Source organism: Mus caroli, unplaced genomic scaffold (genome assembly GCF_978045245.1).
Source record: "Mus caroli unplaced genomic scaffold, Mus_caroli_1 scaffold_2, whole genome shotgun sequence".
NCBI classification, from domain to species: domain Eukaryota; kingdom Metazoa; phylum Chordata; class Mammalia; order Rodentia; family Muridae; genus Mus; species Mus caroli.
This window is the reverse complement of record NW_028227257.1, coordinates 178,692,036-178,716,810: the sequence shown is the minus strand read 5'-3', so window position 1 is coordinate 178,716,810 and position 24,775 is coordinate 178,692,036. Positions and strand designations below refer to the sequence as shown.

Here is a 24,775-nt window from a genome sequence, read left to right as displayed (position 1 = left end):
GCTCACCAGTCTTTATAATCGCCTAAAAGTGGCCCTGCTGCTTGGCTTGGCTTGGCTTGGCTGGAGGATCCAATGGCTTGAAAAAGCCCAGCTGAAGGTGTATATTGCCTTCTGGCTGAGATGCTGAATCTAGCACGGAAGCTAGAGAAACATGTGGGCCAGTGCTCTGCACCGGGGACTCACTTCAGCATGACAGACAGTACTCACTCTTGTCAGCAGAATGTGCTCAGAGGCTTGGGAGTTATAGAGAGTGACTTTAAGACAGGAAATATGCCCGTGCAATGGTAGCAGATAAGATCACACCAGTCCTCTAAGCTAAGAGAAAGGTCAGCATGCTAGAACTACCTTAAAGAAAATCAGAACTCACTAGGTTGAACTTGATGTATAGAGCTCCCCCCCCACACACACACATAATAGAAAGTTACCAAAGGACCCATTTCACAAGTCATGAGGGATGACAGTGGGCCTGTGACCAAGACATACTATAGAATTTCTCCCTTCTGTATAATCATGCAGGAGCAGGGCTCATTCAGTTGCAAATTCCTAAAGCAGGCTTTACAGACCTGTGCACACTGTATGAAGAGTGAACCAAGCCTTGAGATGTCTTAACTGAAAGCCTTCAACAAGACAAGCTAACAGCAATTCCACAAACACCCAACTGCAGTTTCTAGGTCCAAAACTACAAGTCAAAACGGACAGGTTCCTCAAGCGAGGGCAGAGACATGATTGTAATTCATCGTGTATGGATACAGCCAATATAATACTAGACACAGAGCTGGGCAGTGGTGGCACACGCCTTTAATCTCAGCACTTGGGAGGCAGAGGCAGGTAGATTTCTGAGTTCGAGGCGAGCCTGGTCTACAGAGTGAGTTCCAGGACAGCTAGGGCTACACAGAGAAACTCTGTCTCAAAAAAACCCTAAATAAATAAATGAATGAATAAATAAACATACATACATACATACATACATACATACATACATACATACATACATACTAGACACAGAATGCCTGATTGTCCCTGGAAGTCTAAATCAGCTCTGGATAGTTCACCATATCAGCTCCCTAAGGGGAGGGGGAGATTAGATATGATGTTAACTGTCTTCTAATATGTTGTGAAAATGGTCTATCAGGATTTAGGCATGTTGGAGGGAATTATTCTTAAAGAGATATATACAATATTATGACAGTCACACCTCCCTGAGGTAATCTTTTCCTGTCTGTCACAACTGATTTAACCTTGCTTTTCTAGTGTGATGAATTACAATTGCTGTGGTATCTAGTAACACAGCAACATACCTGGTGCCTTGTCTCAGAGACACACAGAGGCACAAGAGGCATCAGCCTTTGAAGGGGAGCATGGGACACATGTCCATGTCTGAAGTAGTCGTGGAGACCTTGTCCTTGTAAAGGTCTCTGACTGTAGTAATCAATGCCCATGTGGGAAATAGATTGCTGGCCTCTTCCTTTCTTTGAAGATGGTGGTATGGAGAAGGAGGCTAAGAGATAACAGGCAAACAGAGAATGACTGTTTGAACTTAGTTAATACAGCCTGGAGTGTTGAAAGCCTCCTCATTCTGATTATGCCTGTGACTGCATTGTAAGTGCTGTGTGGATCCTTTCCTTTCCAGAAGCCACGGCCAAGGACTAAATAAAACATCCAAACACCCACAGAGTCTTCCTCATCCTTTCTTTGCTCTCTTGAAACATATACTTGAAGGTCTCTGAAGTCTTTGAATAGTTGATAGCCAGGCAAACAGAGGCCAATGAGAAATAAGGAATAAGAGATGATACAGGAATAAATTCCATGATCAGGATGCAAGCTGGTTGGGAGATCTTAGAGTCACCTAACTAAACTAATTCTGACTCTAGTTTTTCCTGTGACAATGGGGTCCATGGATTCCTGGGGCCAGTTGGGGAAGGCACCAATGTATTCCGGCCTATTTCACAGAGTAGGTGGAAGGCTCATACAAGCACTCTTGCAGAGAACATCTTAGGACACTAGGTCATAGAAAGATTGTTCCCCTCACCCCTTTACCATGGAGCCTGGCACTCCATCCCAAGCTGATTGGGAAGGACATCATAGTGTCCAAAAATGAACTATGGAGCATGGACCAAAAAAAAAAAAAAAAGCAGCTATTGGGAGAGCGGGCAGTGAAGCCATTAACTGGTCAGCTCCATCGTGCAACAAGCATGAAAACAAAAGCCCCAACTTTCCTATACTCAACTGTCAGTGTGGTAAAACCAAACAGCAGACTGAAAAGATATGGAGAGAGGAGAGAGAGGGAGAGAGAGAGAGAGAGAGAGAGAGAGAGAGAGAGAGAGAGAGAGAGAGAGAGAGAGAGAGAGAGAGAGAGAGAATGGGATTCTCAGATTTAGTTTAGGTGTCTAGAAAGTTGACCTGTAAACAGAGTTGGTTTTCTGCAAGTTAAATAATCCTGGTTAAAGGCTGCCTGAGTGATTCTAACCTCAGGTCAGGAGTTGAATCCACAGCACTAACGAATCACTATTCATTAGTTCCTTTACGCATATATTAGTCTGTATTTGTTACATTTCCATTGTTGTGGTAAAATACCATAAGCAAAAGGAACTTATGGAATTTATTTCTGCTTACGGTTCAGAGGAGGAGTTCCCAAGGATGGAAGGAGGAGTGGCAACAGGAAGCCGGAGCAGGAAGCTACAAGATCGAGTCTTCAAATCAAACAGAGTAGAGGTAACTGGAAGTTGGGCAAGGCTATAAGCTCTCAAAGCCCGTGATTTTACATCCTCCAGCAAGGTTTCACTGCCTAAAGTTTTTATAATTTCCCCCAAACGGTGCCATCAACTGGAAACCAAGTAATCAAATATCTGATCCTACAGGGGGAGGGGGCAATATTCACTTAAGATGTGGTCCGTATAATTAAAGTGGCTGCTGCAGCGGCTTGTAGAAACAGTCCCCAAGTACTGGTAAGAGGATTTTTGTCATTCTTACTTAAGGGTAAGATGAGGTGTCTTACATCTGCTGTCAGCACTTTGAATATGAAGTCCCTCACAGATCTTATGTACAGGGTTCCGTTGTCTCCTGGTGGGATTTTAAAAAGTGGATCCTAAAGGTTCGGCCCTAGTCAATGACGTGGTCCCATCCATCATGGAGTCATACTATGATGGCCTTATTGGGAAGAAGTCACCTTGTCCTTTGCTCTTTCCTGGCTTCCCAGTTGTTACAAGGTGAACTGTGTTGCTCCATCTATGACCCCCCAGGGTACTGCCCAGAAGCAATGAAGCCATTTAACCTCAAAACAAAATCCTGTAAACTATGGACCAGAACAAATCTTCCTCCTTTTGGATGACACGGGTGATGTAATTTCCTAGGGTCACTGTAAGCAAATACCACAAACCAAACAGCTTACACAGCAGAAAACGTCTTCTCCACGCTCCGGAAACTGGAAGGTCATCCAGTCAGTGTGTCTGTAGAGCCAGGCTCAATCTCAATGAGCTGAGCAACAATTTCTGCCCACTCCTTGTTATTTCTGTTTGCTGGAAATGTATGATTGACCTTCACTCAAGATTTCTTCATTCCAACTTGTCTCTCCATTGTTCCTGTGACTCCCTAGATTTCTGTGTCTTCAGACCTCAATGATAGCAGTGCCAGGGCCCACTCGTTAAATGATCATGCTTTAACTTGATTTCTCCTCTAAAGACCTTGCTCCAATTTCCATCACAGGCACATGTGCTGAGGGGGCGGAGTGGGGTTTAGATGAATTTGGAGGACGTAATTCAGCTGAAAACATGTGACAGGATGTTCTCTGGGTGCCATCAGCACAGACCTTCAGGCCTAACTGAAAACATGTGACAGGATGTTCTCTGGGTGCCATCAGCACAGACCTTCAGGCCTAACTGCTGAGAACCTATGGGTTAGAAATGGTGGTGTAACCCAGAGCTTGTGTGTGTTGGGGGGGTGGGGGGGTGAAGCAAGAGGATCATGAGTTTAGAGACAGCTTGGGGAACACAGGGAGACCCTGTTTCAGGACTACCTAGCCGACTGACTAAGCCAATACCAGGGCTAGAGCTTGGTGGGAGAGTGATTGGCTACAATTTGTGAGGTCTTGTATTTTACCCCCAGAACTGGTAAATACATCATTACGTGTTAATTTTAAACGTGTAAATACTTGTGCTTGTATAGTAATGTGTAATGACTCTCTCTGGCTCTTTGGCTCTCTGTGCATGTGTGTATGTTGGGGGGGGCGGTCCTGTCTGTCTTCTTGTGTTGCTGGGGGCTAATCCTATACACACACGGACACACAGACACAGAGACACACACACACACCATCATGAATGCTTTCTACATTTGTGGAGGGCTCCTCCAGGGTGCACCTCATTCTTGCAATGTAAAATGACAGTCTTTGTATTTCCAGTATGTCCAGCAAGAGGCAAAGGACCTGAGAGACAAAACCAAAACCACCAGGCCAAAAAATGCAAGTACTGTTGTAGGCAGGGAAATGCCAGGATGGGGGTGCTGCCTGGAGCACCAATGTGCTCTAAGGAAATACACGTCCTAATTCCTAACTGCTTCTAACCGGCTGGTTTCCCAAGAGAGTCACCAACATGCTCCACAGGAGGTGGAGGGGAGGGCCAGATTCTAAGGTTCTCAGTAATTGCATTTCACAACTGGACAAGATAACTGGACAATTCAAGGTTTCAAGGTGGGTGTTTATGTTGTGTAAGACACCATGAATTAAAGACAGAATTGTGAATTGTTTTGTATAATGACATTTACACGATGGAAGAATGTAAACAACCAATTCTTAAAGGAGCATTGCCAAGCCGAAGAAAGGAAAAGGTCAGTAGGCGTAAACCTTCACTTTGTGGACCTCCTTGTCCTCGCACTCCCTCTGTTTGTTGTAGTAGTAGAAAGTATTGTCCCTCCGCTGAAGTTTCTTCACATACCCTGTCTCTGGCCATCGGTCGACCTGCACCGGGAGGAGGAGAGGACCGATGAATTCCACGCTAGTACGATTTTATGTCACGTTTCACCGTCTGACAATTTGCATCAAAAATTAAAATCTGCGATTAAGTTTTAAAGCCCTTGCCCTCTTGGAAAGTGGAGTAGACACGTAACACAAACTCAGTTTCCAACTTAATCTGGAGAGCTCGTACTAAATTGAGTGCTTCTCTCTAGAGTCGTGATTTGAGGTTTTGGCATCTACGCTATAGCCAAGACTGAAGACATGTGACAAATAAATCAAAACTCATTGTTCTTATGTTTCTAAGTGATTCAAAACACTGTCATTTCTAAAATAACAACCCCAGGGAGACACTGGGAGGAGTCCAGGGCTCTATGTCGATCACAGGCTTCAGAGGCAGGGACTAAATCAGGGGCTCTCTACCTGTGGGTCGAGACCCCTTTCACAGGGGTTACATGTCTGATATCCTGAACATCTATATTTACATCACAACCCATAACAGCAAAATTATAGTTGTTAAGTAGCAATGGAAGTAATTTTATGCTTGGGGTCAACACAGCATGAGGAACTTTTAAAGGGTCGCAGCATTAGGAAGGTTGAGAGCCACTGGACTAGAGGAAGGTGCTCTCCTAGAAGAGGCAGCAATGCACTTCCAACCAAGCTTCAAGTTCAACACTGAGCCCAATTATTGATGGACACTTAAAACCATAAATACAGTCTTGAACAATCCCTTTCTTCTCCCTGCTATTCTTTGTTGTGTTTCTCTGATGTGTTTGATCTCTCATGGGCCGTGATTTGTATGTTCTCTTTGCTTTTTCTCCAGTTTCGGTGTTCTGCTTTCTCGACCAGGTCCATGTGTGGTGGCTGTGCTGTGTGGGTTGGTTTTAGACAGTGTTTCATGGAATTTGCTGTCGGTGCCACACTGCTCAAGGATGATCTTGAACTCCTGACCTTCTTGCCTCTGCCAGGGGATTATAAGACATGCCCAGTTTATGTGATGCTGGGAATAGAACCCAGGGCAGGGCAGGTTCTCACATGCTAGGCAAGCCCCAGTGTGTGTGTGTGTGTGTGTGTGTGTGTGTGTGTGTGTGTGTGTGTGTGTGTGTATGTGTGTGTGTGTGTGTGTGTATGTGTGTGTGTGTGTGTGTGTGTGTGTGTGTGTGTGTGTGTCCTTTTAGGAACTTGTCAAGTTTCAAGAAATAACTTTTCTTTGGTTCATAACTTACCACAAAGTATTCTAGGATCCAGTGTGTTATTATTAATAAATTTTTCTTTCTGAATTTTGTGATATAACTTATCATTATCAAAAGTCCAAACCAGATATTGGAAAAATGGAGCCCCTTTCTCCAACTACCACTCCAGAGTGGTAGTGTTCATTTTCACTTTGCTCTTATAAATCACAGCTTGCAATGGAAGAAAAGATGGTGCCTACTGCTTGGGGAACTGTGCCTGTTATTTTCTGTCAATATTCTCTTTTCCTTTTTCCTCTCTGTTCCTTTAACCTCTCTTTGAGACAAACTCTCCTTATGTAGTGCAAGCCAGAAACCCTCAAACCTAATATCCTATTTAAGTCTACAGAACACTGGGACCTCAGGCGTGGGCCACTAGGCATGGATTTTACATTTTCTCTTGAACGGCTTATTTCTGTGTCACTAGAACCCAGCTCAGTTGATCAGCGTGGCAGGTCCAGCTACATTTACTCCCTAGGAAAATAGCAAATGTTTCTGGTACTAAAGTCAAAGCTGTTATCAGCAGGACAGAGAAGTGTCCTCAAGACTCTGGGATAGCTTCTTATACCTTTTCCTGGTCCCAAAGATAATTGTGTTATTTATAAACTGTGCACTAGATCTTCAGAACATTTGAGGCCACCTGATAAGCATCAACTGGAAGGTTATTCTGGAGGGAAAAATTCATAGTAGGACAGGTAGATGGTCAAATAGGGAGGTACTCAATGGTGTGAGTTTTCTAGCTTAGTATCCATTAATGAAAGTTAGTTGATTGTAGAGTGTAGCTACAGTGGACAGAATGCTTGCATCTGTAATCCCAGTGCTTGGGAAGAAGAGGTACGATGCTCTCATCTGTGTACTGAAGTCAAGGCTAGCATTGGTTACAAAGTGGGATCTTATCTCAAGAAACAAAACAAAACAAACACAAAACTACGGGAAAGGAAAGGGAAAAGAAGAAAATAATATGTGCAACTTCTTTCTAATTCACAGTCCAGATAGTAGAGGGGAAATGATATTTTGCTACAAACTGCACATGTGATAATAGAGCTACCAAAGTAAGAAAAAGGACTGTTTTTGTGGTCTACGGAGAAAGACTCACCCTGTGTGTGAGAACTCTGTAGTTCACTGAGTGTCAGTGTGTCCAGCCAAGGAACCACATTGTTACCAAGTGGCAGGCCACCTGGATAGGCCTAGTCTCCCTCTCTTCAAATCGTGTCAGAGAAGTCCCTTCAGTTACATTTTGTTGCTGTTTTAAAAATATATTTCACCATCTGCAAATGCTTATCAAAAGCAAAATGTTTATCAAAACAAAGGAGTTTATCAGCTGATATTATAAAAAGCAGCAAGTTTACCATGGCAACTTGTTTCACTTGTTTATATTCAATTTCATCCCGATATCCTGCTTGTTGAAATCTGTACAGATTTTCTATTTCCTCTGACCATTTCTTGGCACGACTTATTGATTTTGGTTTCACGTCAGAAGTAGCCATGGCTACAGAGGCCTTATTAGCAATTATTTCTGAAAGAAGTTAGAACAATATTAATAGGCAACATGATGATTACAGTTTTCAAGACCTTTGGAATGAACAAAAATGAGAGAGAGAGAAAGAGAGAGAGAGAGAGAAAGAGAGAGAGAGAGAGAGAGATCCTCAGAGTGAACACTTTACATTTTTAACATTCATTTCCAATACTGTTATTTTTGGGAAACAAACTGATATACCTAAACTACTTCTAAACCCTGGAAGGTACACAGAGAATAGCTAATTTCATCATCAAATAAAATTGCATTTGGAGTTATTTAGTAATGTTCTAACATTCCCATTCTGAGGCTGGGCAGTAGGTAGTGTACATTTAAGAAAACATACTGTCATTTCTATCTGCTTAATATATTGTCAAAATATTCCACCACTATTCCATTGATTTATATTCTTACTCTCTTCCCCCTCCTTAAAAAAACAAAAACAAAAACAAAACAAAAACAAAACAAAAAACAAACAAACAAAAACCAACCGAATGTGAAGATAATGATTCTCATCAAGGTATGGTGATGGCTTTGGAAGGTCAGGGCAGAAGAATCTGGGGTAAAGCTATCCTGGGCTGCTTACAAATCAAAAGAGTAGACACTCTTCTCTTTCAGTTCACTTTCTTTTTCGGTCTTCTTTTTCTGAAGACATCATAACTTATTTTTTTGGGTCACGATGTCACACCGTCCTCTAGCAGAGCAACATTCGAAGACAACTGCACACGTCCCACACTAGTTGCTTGGCTGCTGTGTTAGATCGTTGATTTAATGACTCAGGTGGTTACTGTAGGTCTAGGACATTCAGCTCTTCGAGTCCAGTTCACATTAATTATTCTCTTACCAAACTTCTCTTGCTTCCTTTTCACCCTGGTTACTGGCATTGAACTCGAGACCTTTTTGAGGGTTAGGTTAGGCAAATATTCTACCATTGAGCTACATGCCCAACACCACAGTCAGCTTTTCAAAGATATTGTCTTGTATTTGTTTTTCTCAAATACTTATATTGTTACAAAAAATATTCCACATAAAGTACCCAGAATATCCCCCATGATTCCTTGAATCCATTTTATTAAACCTATATCTTTTGTTTGAAGCATAAAGGAGTTTGTCACTTCATAAAGAAGTTCCAGGGGAATTTATGTATTCTTCACTGACTGTAACAAATTCTCATTAGGTTAATTTATTTAAAATGCAATGATAGAAAAGATAAAATCGTTCTTGCATCAATTGGAAATATCCCTCCTTGTCACTGGGTGAACATTATCCCAAACATAGGATAAATCAGGAGCGTATGAGCAGATTCACAACAAATGCATTCATAAATGCCTTTACAAATGCATTAAATTTACTTTTGTGGAGGGAAAAATAGGAAAAGGAAAAAATACGGACTTGCTGAATTTCCTTGAATATTTCCTTAGTGTGAAAAATGTAGCCTTCAAGTCTCTTTTCACAGTTAATGAAAGAGAGGGAGACAGTCAGGAGGCCAAGCCCTCTGCTTAGCTCTGAGATCAGTCACACACAAGTATTAACGATGGGCCTAGGAAAGACAAACAATTTGCCTAAGCTCCTTCTCTCCCCTCTACACTTGTCACATTACTTATACCATCACATCCCACATAGAAGGCTGCTTACATTCTATTTGCAAATCATAGTCTAACCTTTTCTGATTTAGTTCCAGATTTAAATTAACTTAAATAAAATGAGTTGTGTAATTTCAGTTCTGATGAAATCAGTGACATGTCAGACAAATCACTAGAATTGCTTTTGGCATTTTTTTTCCAGTGTGCAAATTTTCGCACACTTTGGTTAGACTAGAGAAAATGAAGGTTTCGTTAGCATGTGGGTTTTAAACTTTTGCCTCTCAGTTCTGTTAGATTCCAGCTCATGTTGTATTTTATTGATTTTATTGTTACAGTATTGTAAGGATTTTGGAAAGCATGAGAAAACAACAAACCAGTTTCTTGTTTTGTAATTTCCTTCATTTCACTGTGAAGCCCCTCACATCACCAGTACACTATGCACTAGCTATGATAACAAGTGAGTTAGACATACACTTGTAGAGCTTGGTTAACCCCCTTATATAGTGGAGATGAATTATATATAAAAATAGAAAATATGATATGAAGAATAACAAGAAGGAAAAGTATGGAGTGACTATATTAAAAATACATTCAAACTGGGTGTAGTGGTGTGCACATTTAATCCCAGCACTTGGGGGACAGAGACAAATCTTTGTGAGTTCAAGGCCAGCTGCTCTACATAGGGAGCTTCATCCAGGACAGCCAGAGCTACATAGTAAGATCCTTTGTCTCAAACAAACACAAAACAAAACAAAATCAGTCAAGTGGCTAGCGAGATGGCTCAGTGGTTACAAGTTTTTAATTGTCCTTGCAGAAAGGAGTTCCGTTCCCTGCACCTAGCAAGGGCTCACAACCACCTTTATGTCCAGCTCCAGGAGACAGATCATCACTGCCCTCTACTGGCCCCTTGGGCACTGCACTTAGTTGTACATGAACTCATAGACACACATGAATACTTCATTGGAAATAATTTTAAATAATAAAGCCTTTTAAAATACTCAAACTTCGTCGTGTCTTTCTATGGAGTTAGTGGCTGAGTGGCTTCTGTGCTTCTATAGATATAAAGTGGTTTCATCCTCAGGGCAGTGGCTTGGGGCTCGGTATTGCTTCCCCATCATGCCTACTCTAGGCTCAGCTGTTTGATGGATAACAAAATATTTTGACTTATTTGTATCATTCAAAAATACTCTCCTGAGGGTCATGCCGGGGTCCCATGTCCCTTTGAGGTTAAGCAATTACATTAACTATGCATATAAAAATGCCACATGTTATATACGGGTGGGAAAGACGCTACCTTTAGTTGAAGTTACAGGAAATTACTGTTTTTCTCAGTAGGAGTACCCACCCACCTTAAAGACACTATCAGACATTTGAAACTTTAATGTGAATCTCACCATAACAGAAAAGGTAAATTTAGTATCTGCGGTGACCATGCTATGACTCAAATTCTATTCTTTCTAGTTATTAAAAATAATGAAAACCAACAATGACGTAAGCCTTGTGAGCCGAAGCTCCCTGAAGCTCCTTGAAGCTCCTGTGCTGGAGATCTGCACAGTCAGTCACCTGGGGCCCTCCTCGGGCGCACACATTGATGGCTTGGAGGAAAACTTATCAGAGTGTACTATTTAGCACACTACTACTTTCACCAGTCCTGAAGCTAAGAAATTTTACATCAAACATCCGCAGAAGCCACTATCCTGCTCTGTACTAACCTGCCTGTCTCACATCCTCACAATATAATTGGCAAATGCACTGAGTTATGACTGTTGTACGTATTATGTCTTCTCAGGCTGCACTTAAGATGTCAATGACTCCAAACAAGTATAAAGGCCAGAAAGCAATCAACTTTATCTACCACTCTGGATTTTAAAATATAAACATATGTGTGTGTAAAATATATGTGTGTGTGTGTGTATAATATAAACATTCTATAATGCTTTGAAAAATAAAAAGGGGTGGGGAATGTCAGAACACACTCAAAAGAATGTCCCAAGGTGAGCCATGCCTTGGAGGAACTGTGAGGAACACTCCAGGAAGGAAGACAGAGGGCCTTTTACTTCAAGTGCATTGGGTTTCCTGGATTGTCCTTGGACCTGATTTCATGCCTCTTGTGTTAAATATTTGCATTCAATTTATAAGACAACTTACTGGAGGTTGGTGCCTAGCTATAGATAGAACCCAGTCTGGTGAAAACATACAGCTGAGTTGCTGTCCTTAATCTCCCTGAATCTGGCCTTCTGCATTGCTTTCGTGCTAGATATAATCAATAGCAGGGCCAGGCTATTGTGTTTACATTGCTCTGTCCTGAGAGAGTTCTGGGAAAGGGCTACTCTGTTTATTTACATAAACTTTTGTGCTTACTCATGTTTATTCACACAATTTTCTGATCATGTTTTTCTGAACTCAAATGACCTGTCTTGAATCACTACTCTCTTTATTACATGTATGAAAAAAGGCACACTGAAACTGAAGGTATCTACAGCATTGACTCTAGTCCATTCCCTTCTTTAAGATCTTCAAATCCCAGAAGACAGATCTTCACAAGTCAGTGAAAGCCAAACATCCTTAAAGCTGTTAAAACTGCAGACACTGTTGGCAGAGTTATTGACCAGACACCTAGCATTCTGGGACAGAAGCATATCTTGTTGAAGAAGTCCAAATGATAAAAACGTATCACAACCATTTCAGAGGAAACCTTGGGAAGAAAAAAGGCTACAGCACTGCACAGTGAGAGAAGTTAACAAGGTGGCCCTGGGGTAGGTAGCCTATGGTACTAATATAGTGGTCCATAGCACAAGTCTTCATTGCACCCAACATTGCATTCTGGGCAATGAAGGAATTCAGCATGACTGGTGTGCATCCTACTGAACTGGACGCTTCAGGAAGTGTTTTTTTAGTCTCCACCAAGGTATTTTTATCATTTTTTTTCCAGTTCAGTGGAATCTTCTGGAACTCCTTCAAAATATCCCATTGGCAGGTTACAAACAGATGAGTAAGAAAGTCACAACTGCTGAGCCCATGCAGATGAGCCTCAGCGTCAGTGTAGTCAGCTGCACCCACTCCTGCTAAAGTTACAATGTATGTAGGGAGCTAAGGTGCAAAGAGCTCCGAAGACTTCAGGAGGCAGAGACTGTGGCAGTGCTGCTAAAGCTTCTTTCTGACAAGGATGCTCATCACTGCTTTAGGATTGGTTGGTGTAGCTGAATTTAAAGCTAATTGTCTGAACTGGTTGCACAAAAATAGGAAGAATGAAAAACTGTAGTGAAACTTAGCTGTGGGCATTTTCATTATGCTAGAGATATGACTTGTAAAATCCCAGGTAGGAGATTTGTGTACAGATTTTGACACAGGGTCTCATATTGGCTAAACATGGTCTCGAACTCCCTGAGGATGAACTGAACTTCTAGTCCTCCCGCCTCATCCCCTAGAGCTGGGATTTCAGATATCTGAATCACACCTGGTTTAAGGGATGCTGGTATCAATGTATGCCAATAAATTGGGGGCCATTATTTAGTTTTCTTCTTCTCTGGCTAAAGTTCAGGCATGATGCATCTTTAAAATGGCTATTCCCTCAGATTCTTTAGTGAAGTATTTTTTGTTTTTTGTTTTTTGTTTTTTTTAGACAGGGTTTCTTTGTGTAGCCCTGGCTGTCCTGGAACTCACTCTGTAGACCAGGCTGGCCTCGAACTCAGAAATCTGCCTGCCTCTGCCTCCCAAGTACTGGGAGGCGTGTGCCACCACGCCGGCTGTGAAGCATTTTTTAAAAACCATTTATGCTATTGGCTTTTATAATGAATGGGTGAATTTTAAGTAGCACAAAATCATTTTAAAATTCATAACTGCAAAACAAGACTAACAACCTTAATGGCATAAGATCTAAACAATATAAAAATATTGATACTTTAATATTTAACTTGTTGCCAGAAAAAAGAATTCTTTTGTGAAAGACATAACTTTTTCATTAATTTTTACTCTTTAAATAAAGACACTAAATTACAATTACATATTTCTTTCTGTTTTTGTTAAGACTCTGTAAATCAGTTTTCCAATTTTGCTCAGATAAAATACCCATGCATACTATATGCATAGTAAATATAATTATATAATAAAACACACTTAATTTCTATCATACATATGTGTATACCACTATAAACAGGCAGTGGCAAGGCTTGAATGTCTACTTTTTAGAAACTGGATTTCATTAAGCACTATTAAGGGTTATGTATGTAATTAGGTCTCTGACATTCAGTTCTAATGTAACAGTAGTCACCTATGCTGGAGCCAGCTACTACCTCAAGCTCTCTTCCTTAAAACAGCCATTTAGAAATGACTACAAAAACACAACACAGAAACTCTTCATTTAGGCCCACAAGGTAACTAAAAGGAGGCTGAAGCCTGGTTCCTTCCCCTTGGCTTTGTCTGACCCCTTTACTTTGGGTCAGAGGAATGCCTAACTGCACCGGGATGTTAACCATCCAATCACGGTCTGTCTATTTAAACTATCTCACCACCCTTCAAAGCTGAAGATATCTTGGATTTCCATCAGGTGCCTTATAGCATGAGAGTTGACACCACAGGGGTGAAGGACACTACAACCTGGACTCACAACTTAAATGAGACCGTTATGAATACCTTTTATGCCCTGTTTAGTTTCTTCCTCTACTTAACCCTTACGCTTATATCAGCCCCCCAAATACAAACCTGGGGCCCCAGGATTTTTTTCCTTATTACCCTCGCTAGTGTACCATGTTAATTACATCTTTCTCTACTGTTCACTTTGTGTGTCTCCTTAATTGGTGTATTTGGGAAGGGTGGCCAAGTCCAGCGTGCTGTCGCTGGAGCATTTGCCTTGTAACCCGTAATTAGATAACATGCCTAATCTTCCAACCCCCATCTCCTCACCTTATATCATTATTTATGCTCCTAGCAGGTGGCAGGCCCCCTTTAAACTACATGTAAACCTCGTTTGAGATAACGAACATACTGGGACTGTATTCTAAACTCAGTTCTCACATTGGGTCCGAACATCGTTTTCTGAACACAGTCCTTAAAATGGGTGTTCATTTTAAAGACGAAAGTACCACCACCCCCCCAAGCACTCCCTTCTGGTCTAGGTGTGCCACGTTTGTGTAAAGCCAAACAAAGAGAGTTCTCACAGCTAGCATGCTCTGTCTGCCAGAAACCGCTTCCCCCCCCCCCCCCCATATATCACGATGTCTGTAAGGTATAATCTGCCCGGAAGAAGCTGAACTAGCATCTGAGCCCTGGCATCACATATATATACACATATGTGTGTATATATATACGTATATGTGTGTGTGTGTATATATATATATATATATATATATACACACATATATATACACACATATATATACGTATATATATTCAGTACATATACAGTAGCCAACTTGAGGAGGCGGATAATTCAGCAGGGCAGCTGATCCTACGGTGTGGGAGTGACTAAGTGAAGACCCGCCCTAAAAGAAAGAGGGAAAAACCCCAGGTACCAGGGCGGCCGGACGGAAGGGGCGGGCCCTGAGCTCTCGGGGCGGGGCCGAGCCAGGGGCAAGGCGGTCAGGGCCCGGGTCCTCGCTGCGCATCCGCTCAAGTTCGGCTCCCGCTATCCGCGGTTACCCTCGTTCAGCCGGCCTCGCAGGAGGGCGCAGCGGTGCTCGTGTTCTCTACTCGGGATCTTGGGCTGAGACAGCCAGGGGCCAACTGTTGCGGCCGGTGCAACCGGCGCGTCTCCTAGCAACGCCGTGACGCCGCTCGGCCGGTCCAGGAGAGCGAGCCACGCCCAGTTTCCTCCGACCCCGCCCCCCGCTTCTGGGTCTTTGTGCGCATGCACAAGGGCTAGGCTGGGCGAAGAGGTCTCTGCAGAGATTCCCGGGTTGGCGCTCGCTGCTCGCTGACGCTCACTGTTGAAAGCGTTTGAGAGAATAGACATTTTACAGGTTCTGAATCCTGATAGAAGATAACATAGTGTGTTTGGATCACTAAATGAAAACGTACCATCTATAGATTTTTCCCATTAGTATCTAAACGGATAGTTAATATATCACCTATTTCGGTGAAAAGTGATAACGAGCCGTGTTTTGAGTCGAGAGTCACGATGATTGTCTAATAAATCGAGGGTGAAAGGGAAAAGGTCAATGCCAAGTCATTGAAAAGCCCCGGAACCAGTAGTTAACAATGAAGGGATTTTGTGAACTAGTTGTTAAACACAAGCCGTATTTTTTTTACAGATTAAATTCTGCAAAGTCCTAGTTAAAGGTGTCATTTAACACTAAAGAGGTTTTAAGTTTAAAAAAGAAAAATGGATCTATAACTCTCTAATTTCCTTAGCCAAGATGTATCTCTGAACTTTAGACCTATCTAAACAGTTTATATTCCATATCCAAACAAAGGAAACTCTACTTACACATTTTCCTCTTTGACTAGCTGCTACCTACAATCCTCTGTTTCTATTATTCCATCCATCAGCAAGACCTGTTGGCTTTAATAGCTCCCTCACAAGTCCAAAAAGCCATCTCTTAGCAGTCTCTGGCCACCACACTAATTCCCATCCTCGTTCCCCACCCCCATAGCCTGTTCTCCACACAACAGTCAGCACGAGACACTTAAAATCTAAATAAGATTATGTCAGTCTTGGGCTTGGGCTGTGACCCTGTAATAGCTTTCCATTTTACCCACAGTAAACAAACAAACAACGAAAGCTTCAGAGGTTTATAAGGTCAGTAAAGCCTTGAAATTTCCATATGACTCTTAAAGGTTTGTTGTCTTCCTTGGTAATCCTGGGCCACTTTGCACCAGCCATACCTAGTCGAACAGCTCCTAGCATGCAGTAAGTGTGTATGCAGCATGCTCAAAGTGAGGAAATATATTTCACCATCGCACTGCTGCCCCGGCCCCTATGAGCAGGAAACAGGAAACGCAAGGTAGCGATGAGGGAGGCACTTCAGAACACAGGCCTTGAATTTAAGTCGGGACTCTGTTTACTGAGAAGAAGACCTTTGTGCAATTTACATAACAATGTAACAACTGAACAATAAGAACCTGTCTGCTTGGGTTGCTGTGAGACAGAAATACTAAACACGGAACACTTCAGACAGCATCTGGAACTCCCCAAGTGCTGGCAACACATTATGCTGGGTAGTCATTCTGTGAACAAGGGTTCTTTGACTGTTTTACACTGTGCCTTGGTGTCCCGCCCAGGAGCTGTAACATAGTAGAGAGCAGGTAACTACTTGTCGAACGAATAAATGAGTTTTGACCATCAGATTTCCTAGAGCATGGCAGTGGGCTTCTTTGGTTCCTTACCTGAAACCTCCATAGAATCCAATATTCAGATTTCATGCATGTATGTAAACATTGTAACTTTTTTAAAAGTCTGTCTCTGTCTCTCTGTCTGTCTATCTGTCCCTCTGTGTGTGTGTGTGCTGTGCCTGTACATGCATATACATGTCTATGTCTCTGTGAGTATATGCACCTGTGTACAGATGCTCATGGAGGCCAGGGTGTTGGATCCCCTGGGACTAGAATGACAGGTGATTTTTGAGCTACCCGATGCAGGTGATGAGAACTGAAGGTGGTCTCTCTGCAAGAACAGTACAAAGTCTTAACTACCAAGCTGTCTCTCCAGTCCTAAACGTCCTTCAATTATAGCCACACCCACCTCTCCCTCTCATTCTCCCCAAACACCCTAGCTGTTCCCCTTCACCCTCCATGATTTCTCTCCCTGTCTTAGTTTGTAAAGAGAATAAACAATTTCTGAACCCAAAATAGCCAAAATTGAACTCAAAAGCAAGCACATAATTAATCTGAGGAGATCATACCACAGTGTATGTCTGTATCAAACAACACAGAAGTCTCTGTTCTAGTGTTTGCTGTTGTTGGTTAGTGATGGGTCTCCCTATGTAGCTGTGGCTGACTGGGATCTTGATATGTGGACCAGCCTGGCTTCGAACTCACAGAAATCTACCTGCCTCTGTCTCCCCAGTGCTGGGAACAAAAGGTTTGTGCCACCACACCTGCCAGGCTCAATTTGAAACACAAAACACACTCCACATTGCATAAGCTGTCATGGCACACAACACTGACAAACACTGCTTGAAGTACCTCACATTCAAGAACTCCAATTATTTTTGCTGTACATGCAGTTTTTTCTTACATAGAAACAATGACTTAATTATGGAAAGCAAAGATTTTTTAATATTTTCCTACCATTATCCTTCAGCATGTAAGTATATATGGATGGATTGTATTGTGTTGAAATGTTTAATTTCCAAAATTATCCTTTGAGATGCTGATTTGAGCTTTTTAAAAAAGAAAAAATTGTTGGGCATGGTAGTGCATGCTTTTGAGTCCAGTACTCAGGAGGCAGAGGCAGGCAGATCTCAGAGTCTGAGGTCAACCTGGTCTGCAGAGCAAGGCCCAGGATAGCCAGGGCTACATAGAGAAACCCTACCTCAAAAAAAAAAAAATCAAATTTACTTGGAAATAGAACAGAATTTTCAACAATTTCTGAAATGATTGTAAATATCCATCTGCCATTTTGTTTGTTGTCTATTTGTGCAAGGCCATAGTCTCTGCACAGATGATTATAAAATTAGTATCAATTGGCTCTAAACAAAATGCTAAAGTTATTCTGCATCCTGAAGCACCAGATATTGTCAAGATTTAATTCTTTCTGTAAAAAGAAACAGACCTGCCCATCCATTAGTAGACAGATTTACTTTTTAAATATATGTATACCAAAGACTTGTTTTCAAATAGATCTCTTTAGGACTTATTATCAGCAAACTTTTTATTTGCATGCCTGTTTTATATACCTATGTGTCCAGTGTTGTGTAAAACTTCTCAAAGGGTCTTGAACGGAAAAAGTTCAGTCATAAGAATATAAGCATGCATGTTGATTACAGTGACAACTTGACTCTCACGACTGTTTCCTACTGTATACATCGTAACGAGAAAAGCAATGAACAAGTACATAAGAATGAATCTTAGCTTGCCTTGCCTCTCAAGGAGCTCCAACTTCTGAGAAATTCTGTCGACGATCAGACTCAGTGCAGAATGTATTGTCCTGTAGAGACAACCCATCCACAGCAATTGTCCTCCCGTAGTCTAGGAAAGACCATCTTATACAAAACCAAGGCTTTACCAGTACTACTGTGTGGAATGTATAAGTTGGTGTGTATATCCAGAACACTTCCCTCTACTTCCCTGCTTCCTCTTTATGAAAATCTGAATGTGAATAGAACCAGGTATTATGACTGCAAGAATAACCAGATGTTCTCTGACCCTGGCATTCCGACCCCTCTGCTTAGAGCTTACTCCTGGCATCATCCCATGATCACTTCTGCCTCTGTGAAAATATTCTTGTCATATTCTTCATTTTTGTGGCTTTTCAAATGTGCTGAACTCGGATGGCACATCAGAGTTAGCCATGTAACCACTGTGGATAGAGAAACCTCATCTTAAAGGGAAAAAGAGAGTTTATTCTGGGGCCATTTTTAATAACCTTGGGGCTGGAACAGAGATTTGGGTCATCCTAAATTCCATGTTCCAACAAGGAAAGAGTTTCACAGTTTTATAGAAGAAAGTCGTAAGTCAGGTCATATTTAGAATATAGTGTACATCAGAGAGCAAAGATGAGAAAGCTTTTCTATAGGTCCGAGATGCTATCTGATGACGTTCTTAATTTGGGGGTTTGGTGAAAATAGTGGTCTGCTAAACTAGTAGATTCCAAAAGGTTTTCATCTGTTAGTCACAAGATGTTAATTCCAACAGAGATGGACAAGGAATGGCTATTCCCAAGGGCTAGAAGTAGCTCAAGATATGATAATTGGCTTCTGGATCTGCAACATTCTAATCTCCCCACAGTACTAAAACCAGTCGCTCAGTTTTTGCAGACACTGCCTCTTTTCACTTTTCCTCTTTACCTCCACAAGGCTTGCCAAAGTGTTCTGCATAGCAGGATTTGGAGGTTCCAGTTGATCAACAGTGCTGAGTATCTGAGGAGAACTTGCTAGGAAGGAGACAATAAATGCCACTGACAAAGTCTTTGGTGGATCTTAGTATGATTATACACACTTTCCCACCCTTCTGACTTCCTCAAAATACAACTTAAATGATTACTGGAGGCCAGCATATCAATGGAATCTTTACTCCCCCCCCCCCCCCGCCTTGCTCTAAGAATCTATGTCTGAATTGTAGCCTTCAAAATATAGTTAGCTTATGTACAGAAGAGGGAGCAACTACCAATGGAATCTAATAACCAAGAGTCAGAGGCAATGACTCATCCAATCCTCGTGGTTATCCTATAAAGTACAAATTGGGAGAAGATTTTTTAAAAAGTGATCTTCAATAGATCTGAGGAAATGCAAGGCAATATGGTTAAGAAAAGGGAAGCTCTCTGGCCTCCATTCTCAGCTGTGTTTCGTTTCCTGCCTTGGTTCCTCCACAGATGAGGGCATATCTGCATTGTGCAACAAACACTTTCGGTTTCTTTTTTTGCTTTCTGGCAGGAACATGACTTTCCATGACCAGCCGGTGCTACCCACAAACTACGCACAGCTGGTTCTCCGTGCCCAGCTGGTGCAGTTATTTAAACCAAGGGACTTGGGAGGCTGGATCAGGATTGGATGCCCATTGGCTCCGCCCCTACCTCAAGGGTCCTTTGATTGGATGTGGCTGAGCTCTGCCGGCCTATGGGTAGGCGGTGCTTAGGTTCCCGGAAGTGGCGCCCAGGGTCAGTGTGTACTTCGGTTTCCGAGGTGGGCTTTGGGTCTAGTGTTCCCGGGCGCGATGAGCTCCTTCCAGGGACAGATGGCGGAGTATCCAACCATCTCCATTGACCGCTTTGACAGGGAGAACCTGAAAGCCCGTGCCTACTTCCTTTCGCACTGCCACAAGGGTGAGTGAGCGCTTCTCGATACCTATTTCAGGGGTGCTAGGGTCTGAAGAGGCAATGGCAGAGGTCGGTACCTGGTGAGGGGAGAACAGGCTGGGACTCCGCGAGGCACTGGGAAGCACTCCTAATGCCAGTTGGCGCTTAACCTCTGGCTTTATTGAGCTCCAGGTCTGTACCACCTCTGTAACCCCAGCTCTGGTTGCAGTCTGACCTGGACGCTGTGGTGAGGCAGAGCTGTTAGAAGTGCTGGTTGCTCTCCCAGCGGAGGGTATGTTTGGTAAGGCTTAATTAATTAGCTCATGCCCAAACTTCCCTAATTCTCGTTTATCACGAGTAAGGAAAACACGTTTCAGAACGTCTACACCCAAAGACATTAGGTAAGAGCGAAATGCCCCTCTCTCACACAGGCACGTGTTTCAGAAGTTCTACATCCCGGAAATATTTGGCAAGAGCCCAAGATCGATCTGTATGTCTATCTCTCTCTCTCCTCCTCCTCCTCCCTCCCTCCCTTTATTCCCCCCCCCCACGCCCATACAGATGTTTCTTTCACACACTAAACTCTTGTGAGTGTGTGTGTGTGTGTCCAAGTGTCCCCCATTTTTATTCTTTATTATTTACTTATTTTAGGTTGTGGGGCAGAGCTTCACATATCCTAGGTGGAGTCATATCAGCCCACCTAGGTTCTCATACTAGCACTTGATCTTCCTGCCTACGTCCCCTGACCCAGGTGGGACTTGAATAGCTTTCTTTCCTCAGCTCAGGGTCTAACCCTTTTTAGTGGTTCCTGTTCCCTACTCTGAAAGGTTCCTCATGTGCAGAAGAGCCAAAAGCCTGTGGGAATCTATTTGCTCATAATGGTGAGCCTTAGGTAAGTTTCTCAGAGTAGGAAGCTTACAAAGACAACCCAGCTGTTGCAGGGAAGAGGAATCCTCTAAAAAACCCAAATCAAACAAAGCATGCTTATGATTTCTAATTCTTTTCCTTGTAGATCACATGAAAGGATTGAGGGCTCCTTCCTTGAAAAGAAGGCTGGAATGCAGGTAATTGGCTTTGCTACTTATTTGTATGTAAGTAGACATCTTAACTGAGAGATAACACCTAGGCAGAACAGGACATACACCTTAGCAGGGTAGCCTGTATAAACTTTATGAGTTTATATAAACATTATGTGGCTTCCACACAGATAAGAAGTTGAACACTACCATGTCCCAGACCCCTGTCTAGTCTTACCTGCTTCTTCTCCCAGAAGTATTTCCTATTTTGAGTTTTTGTCACAATGAGCTAACTTTGGTTATTCTTGAATTTTAATATAAACAGGTGGCTTAATATGGTGGTTTAATCCCAACATGGAGGAATCACGAGGATTTGTGAGTTCAAGGCCAGCTTGAGTTACATAGTGAGAACTTGTCTTAAACAAACAAAAATAAATAAATAGGATCATATACTGGATAGATTAAGACATCTTCCATATTTTTCAAAGGCTTATTTATTTATTTATTTTACATGTATGCTTGTTTACCTGTGTAGCTGTCCTGGGAGTGCTAGGGATTGAACCTCGGCCGGCTGGAAGAGCAGCCATCTTAACTATTTCTCCGGCCCCGCCTAGCTCTTACGATTGGATTTCTGTGATCCGTCTGTGCTGCTGGCTGATGTACCTTTGTCTTTGTAAGAGTATGTTTATGTGTGTAAATGGTGGTTCTGCTGGCAAGAATGCTAGGCCGGAGAGGTGGCTCAGTGGTGAGCGATGGCTGCCGCGATGGGCCAGACATGATAGAGGTTGAGAATGTACTAGTTCACTGTTGGACGGAGTTTTGAGTCAAGGGTCAGTCAAAGAGGGTCACTCCAGAATGTAACCAGGCTCTGATGCAGCAGGGAGGGCCAGCCTTGATGAACAGAATGTCAACCAACCTCACAGGCAGCACATTTACTGATTACTACACAAAAGGCTTTTTTTGGGTAAGACGAGTTCCTCCAACCAAAGCCCCTAATGTAATGTATAGATGTTTTGTGAAGGAAATCATCCTGCCCTGCAGCTTTTACCCTCATGGTGCACTATTTGCAGTGTTCAATAATGCAAGACATTCCAGGTATGCAAAGGATGGAAACTTCCTTCCGAATAATAACTATAGAGAACAGAAAACAATCCCTGTTTTCTACAGTGATCTCTTCTAGGTCAGAGTACTTGCAGCAAGCAAGCCTTCATCCTGACGCCCACCCGAGGTGTGGGAAAAACAGCTATTTCACTCCATGTCCTATGAGAATTCTACTACTGTCTACTGGGAGCTGGTGTCCTCATTAGAACTGTTCTTATTACTTCTAATTCACAGATGAGGAGACAAGGAAGCCAGGCAGGTTAAATTAGTTGCCCAGTGTCACAGAAGCAGGGCGGGGCAAGACCAGGGTTTGAACCAGGTCTGAGCTTGTGCATCTGCTCTCTATTGCTGTGTGACACATTACCTTGTAACAGAGTGTTTTCAAATGATACCCAGCCTCCAGTTTCTCTGGGGAATTATGACAGTGCATAGTGGGAATTTCTGGTTTCTGCCTGCCTGGCATCAGGCAAGACTGAAATTATCTGAAGATAATTCTGAAACCTGGGAAGACACACATAACAGCAACAAGGCCTAGAATAGCTGGTTTCTTGAGCTTGTCTGTCTCTGAAAGGTTTCTTTAACCTGGGACGGTTGGTTTTGTTAACAGAGAATGTAGGTTTTAAAACTGTTCATCCTGGGACAGACATAGAGGAACGTGCTTTCAGTGAACGTCCTCACGAGGAAGATGCACAGACACATCTCTGTGCATTAGGAGCCAGCCTGGTCTACATAGCAAGTTCCAAGTTAGGGTGACATAGTAAGTCAGCATTGAAATAAACAAACATACAAGCTAAACCCCAAGAGAGTCAGGAGGCAGGCATATTCCCCTAAGAGCAAGCTTTAAGACTCTTGCAATTCGCTGGAATGGTAGTGGCTCATGCCTTTAATCCCAACAGTCAGAAGGCAGAGATATAGGTAGTTTGAGACCAGCCTAGTCTACAGAGCGAGTTCTAGGATAGAGTGCCACACAGAGAAACTCTGTGGTGAAGAAATCCTGCAGCTGCTGGGTGTGCTGGTGCACGCCTTTCATCCCAGCACGTGGGAGGCAGAAGCAGGTGGATCTCTATGAGTTAAAGGCCAGCCTGGTCTACAGAGTAACAGCCAGGGCTACCTTGTCTCAAACCAAAAAAAAAAAAAAAAAAAAAAAAATTCCTGAACTTACAGAGATCTACCCAGTTCAAGATGAGGGGATACAAGTCCCCCCTTCCTGTTACTGGGGGAATGTGTGGGTGTATCAGACTTACCATATAGGTCTGGCTGTTTTCCTGAACTTAAGTACATCAATCAAACTTGCCTCAAACGTGTAGTATGCATGTGCTTACCACACAGTTTTTTACCTTTTTTTTTTTTTTTTTTTTTGACTTTTCGAGACAGGGTTTCTCTGGGTAGCCCGGGCTGTCCTGGAACTCACTCTGCTGTAGACTAGGCTGTCCTCGAACTGAGAAATCCGCCTGCCTCTGCCTCCCAAGTGCTGGGATTAAAGGCGTGCGCCACCACGCCTGGCACCACACAGTTTAATGAAGGATTTTGCTGTCCATTTTCTAAGAATATAAACAGATGTGTTTATAGTGGTGTGGAAATATAATCTACCTTGGTGTATTCCTGATCTCCAAACTATACCATTTTTTTTAATTTAATATGAAATTAATTCACTGGAAATATAAATACAAGGACTGGATGTATAGCACGGTGGTAGAGTACTTGACCAGACTATGCAAGGCTCTGGCTTTGCTCTTTTGCATACATAAATAAGTAGATTTATATGAAGCAAAAAGCAGAATTTTCTGTTGTCAGCACCCCTTTTCTGTTCTCTAGAAGCAGACTAGCATTTGGCAGTATCCTTTCTAGATGTACCTGAACTCATATAAACATTGTTCATTTCTACTTTCTTCTGATGCTACACTTCCAATCCCCAGGACATATGTGTGCTTACCAGCACGGCGTAAGACAAGTGGTGGCATTCTTAGGAAGCAGAAGGACCCTACGTGGTCTCCTACTCCTGAGCCATGGACAGGGCTGAGAGAAATAGTTGATGGGAGCACTGGTACTGTGCTAGCCAGCTTGCTGTCACTGTGGCAAAGCACCTTAGAAAAGCAATCTTAAAAGGAGATTTACTTTGCTACAACCAGGCTGTGGTTGGCTGGTCCCATTGCTCTTAGGCTCCTGGTGAGGTGGGAGCATAGCAATGGGCAAGGCGGATGAAAACTGCTCGCCTCCTGCAGACATGAAGCTGAAAGCCAGAGACAGAAGACAGTGAAGTTTGTCCATTCCACCTCCAGGAATGCTGTCAGTTCATGGCCGAATCACAGGATTAATGTATGGATTAGGTCAGAGGCCTCATGTACCTCCAAAGCTCCACCTCTTTCTGAACATTGCACTGGAGATCCAAGCCTCAGCTCTGGGTTTTGGAGGGGATTTTATTTCCAAATCACGGCAGGTGCATTGGGAGCCACTGTCAGATTGTTGTCAACTGATTGTGATTTGCTAGAGAAAAATG

General features: G+C 42.7%; 2 protein-coding genes across 4 annotated transcripts in view; one reads left to right on the top strand and one right to left on the bottom strand.

The window, feature by feature from the left end:
* Positions 1–4,732: 4,732 nt before the first annotated feature.
* Meig1 (meiosis/spermiogenesis associated 1) lies at positions 4,733–18,472 on the bottom strand. 3 transcript variants are annotated; one of them, XM_021156238.2, is made up of 3 exons: positions 18,285–18,472; positions 7,521–7,687; positions 4,733–4,948 (listed from the first exon to the last, which is right to left on the bottom strand). In XM_021156238.2, the coding sequence occupies exons 1-3, from the start codon at positions 18,370–18,372 to the stop codon at positions 4,820–4,822; spliced, it is 384 nt and encodes a 127-aa protein (XP_021011897.1). In that variant the 5' UTR covers positions 18,373–18,472; the 3' UTR covers positions 4,733–4,819. The 3 variants fall into 3 exon arrangements, with proteins under 3 accessions (XP_021011897.1, XP_021011899.1, XP_021011898.1); XM_021156240.2 differs by having other exon boundaries at positions 18,290–18,309; XM_021156239.2 differs by lacking the exon at positions 18,285–18,472 and adding an exon at positions 14,781–15,040.
* Positions 18,473–20,006: 1,534 nt separating this feature from the next.
* Positions 20,007–24,775, top strand: part of Dclre1c (DNA cross-link repair 1C) — a 32,032-nt gene continuing 27,263 nt past the window's right edge. The window contains exons 1-2 of the mRNA XM_021155441.3: positions 20,007–20,188; positions 21,174–21,225. Of these exons, the coding sequence (XP_021011100.2) occupies positions 20,080–20,188; positions 21,174–21,225 (161 nt within the window). The 5' untranslated portion in view covers positions 20,007–20,079. The remainder of the gene's footprint in view (positions 20,189–21,173; positions 21,226–24,775) is intronic.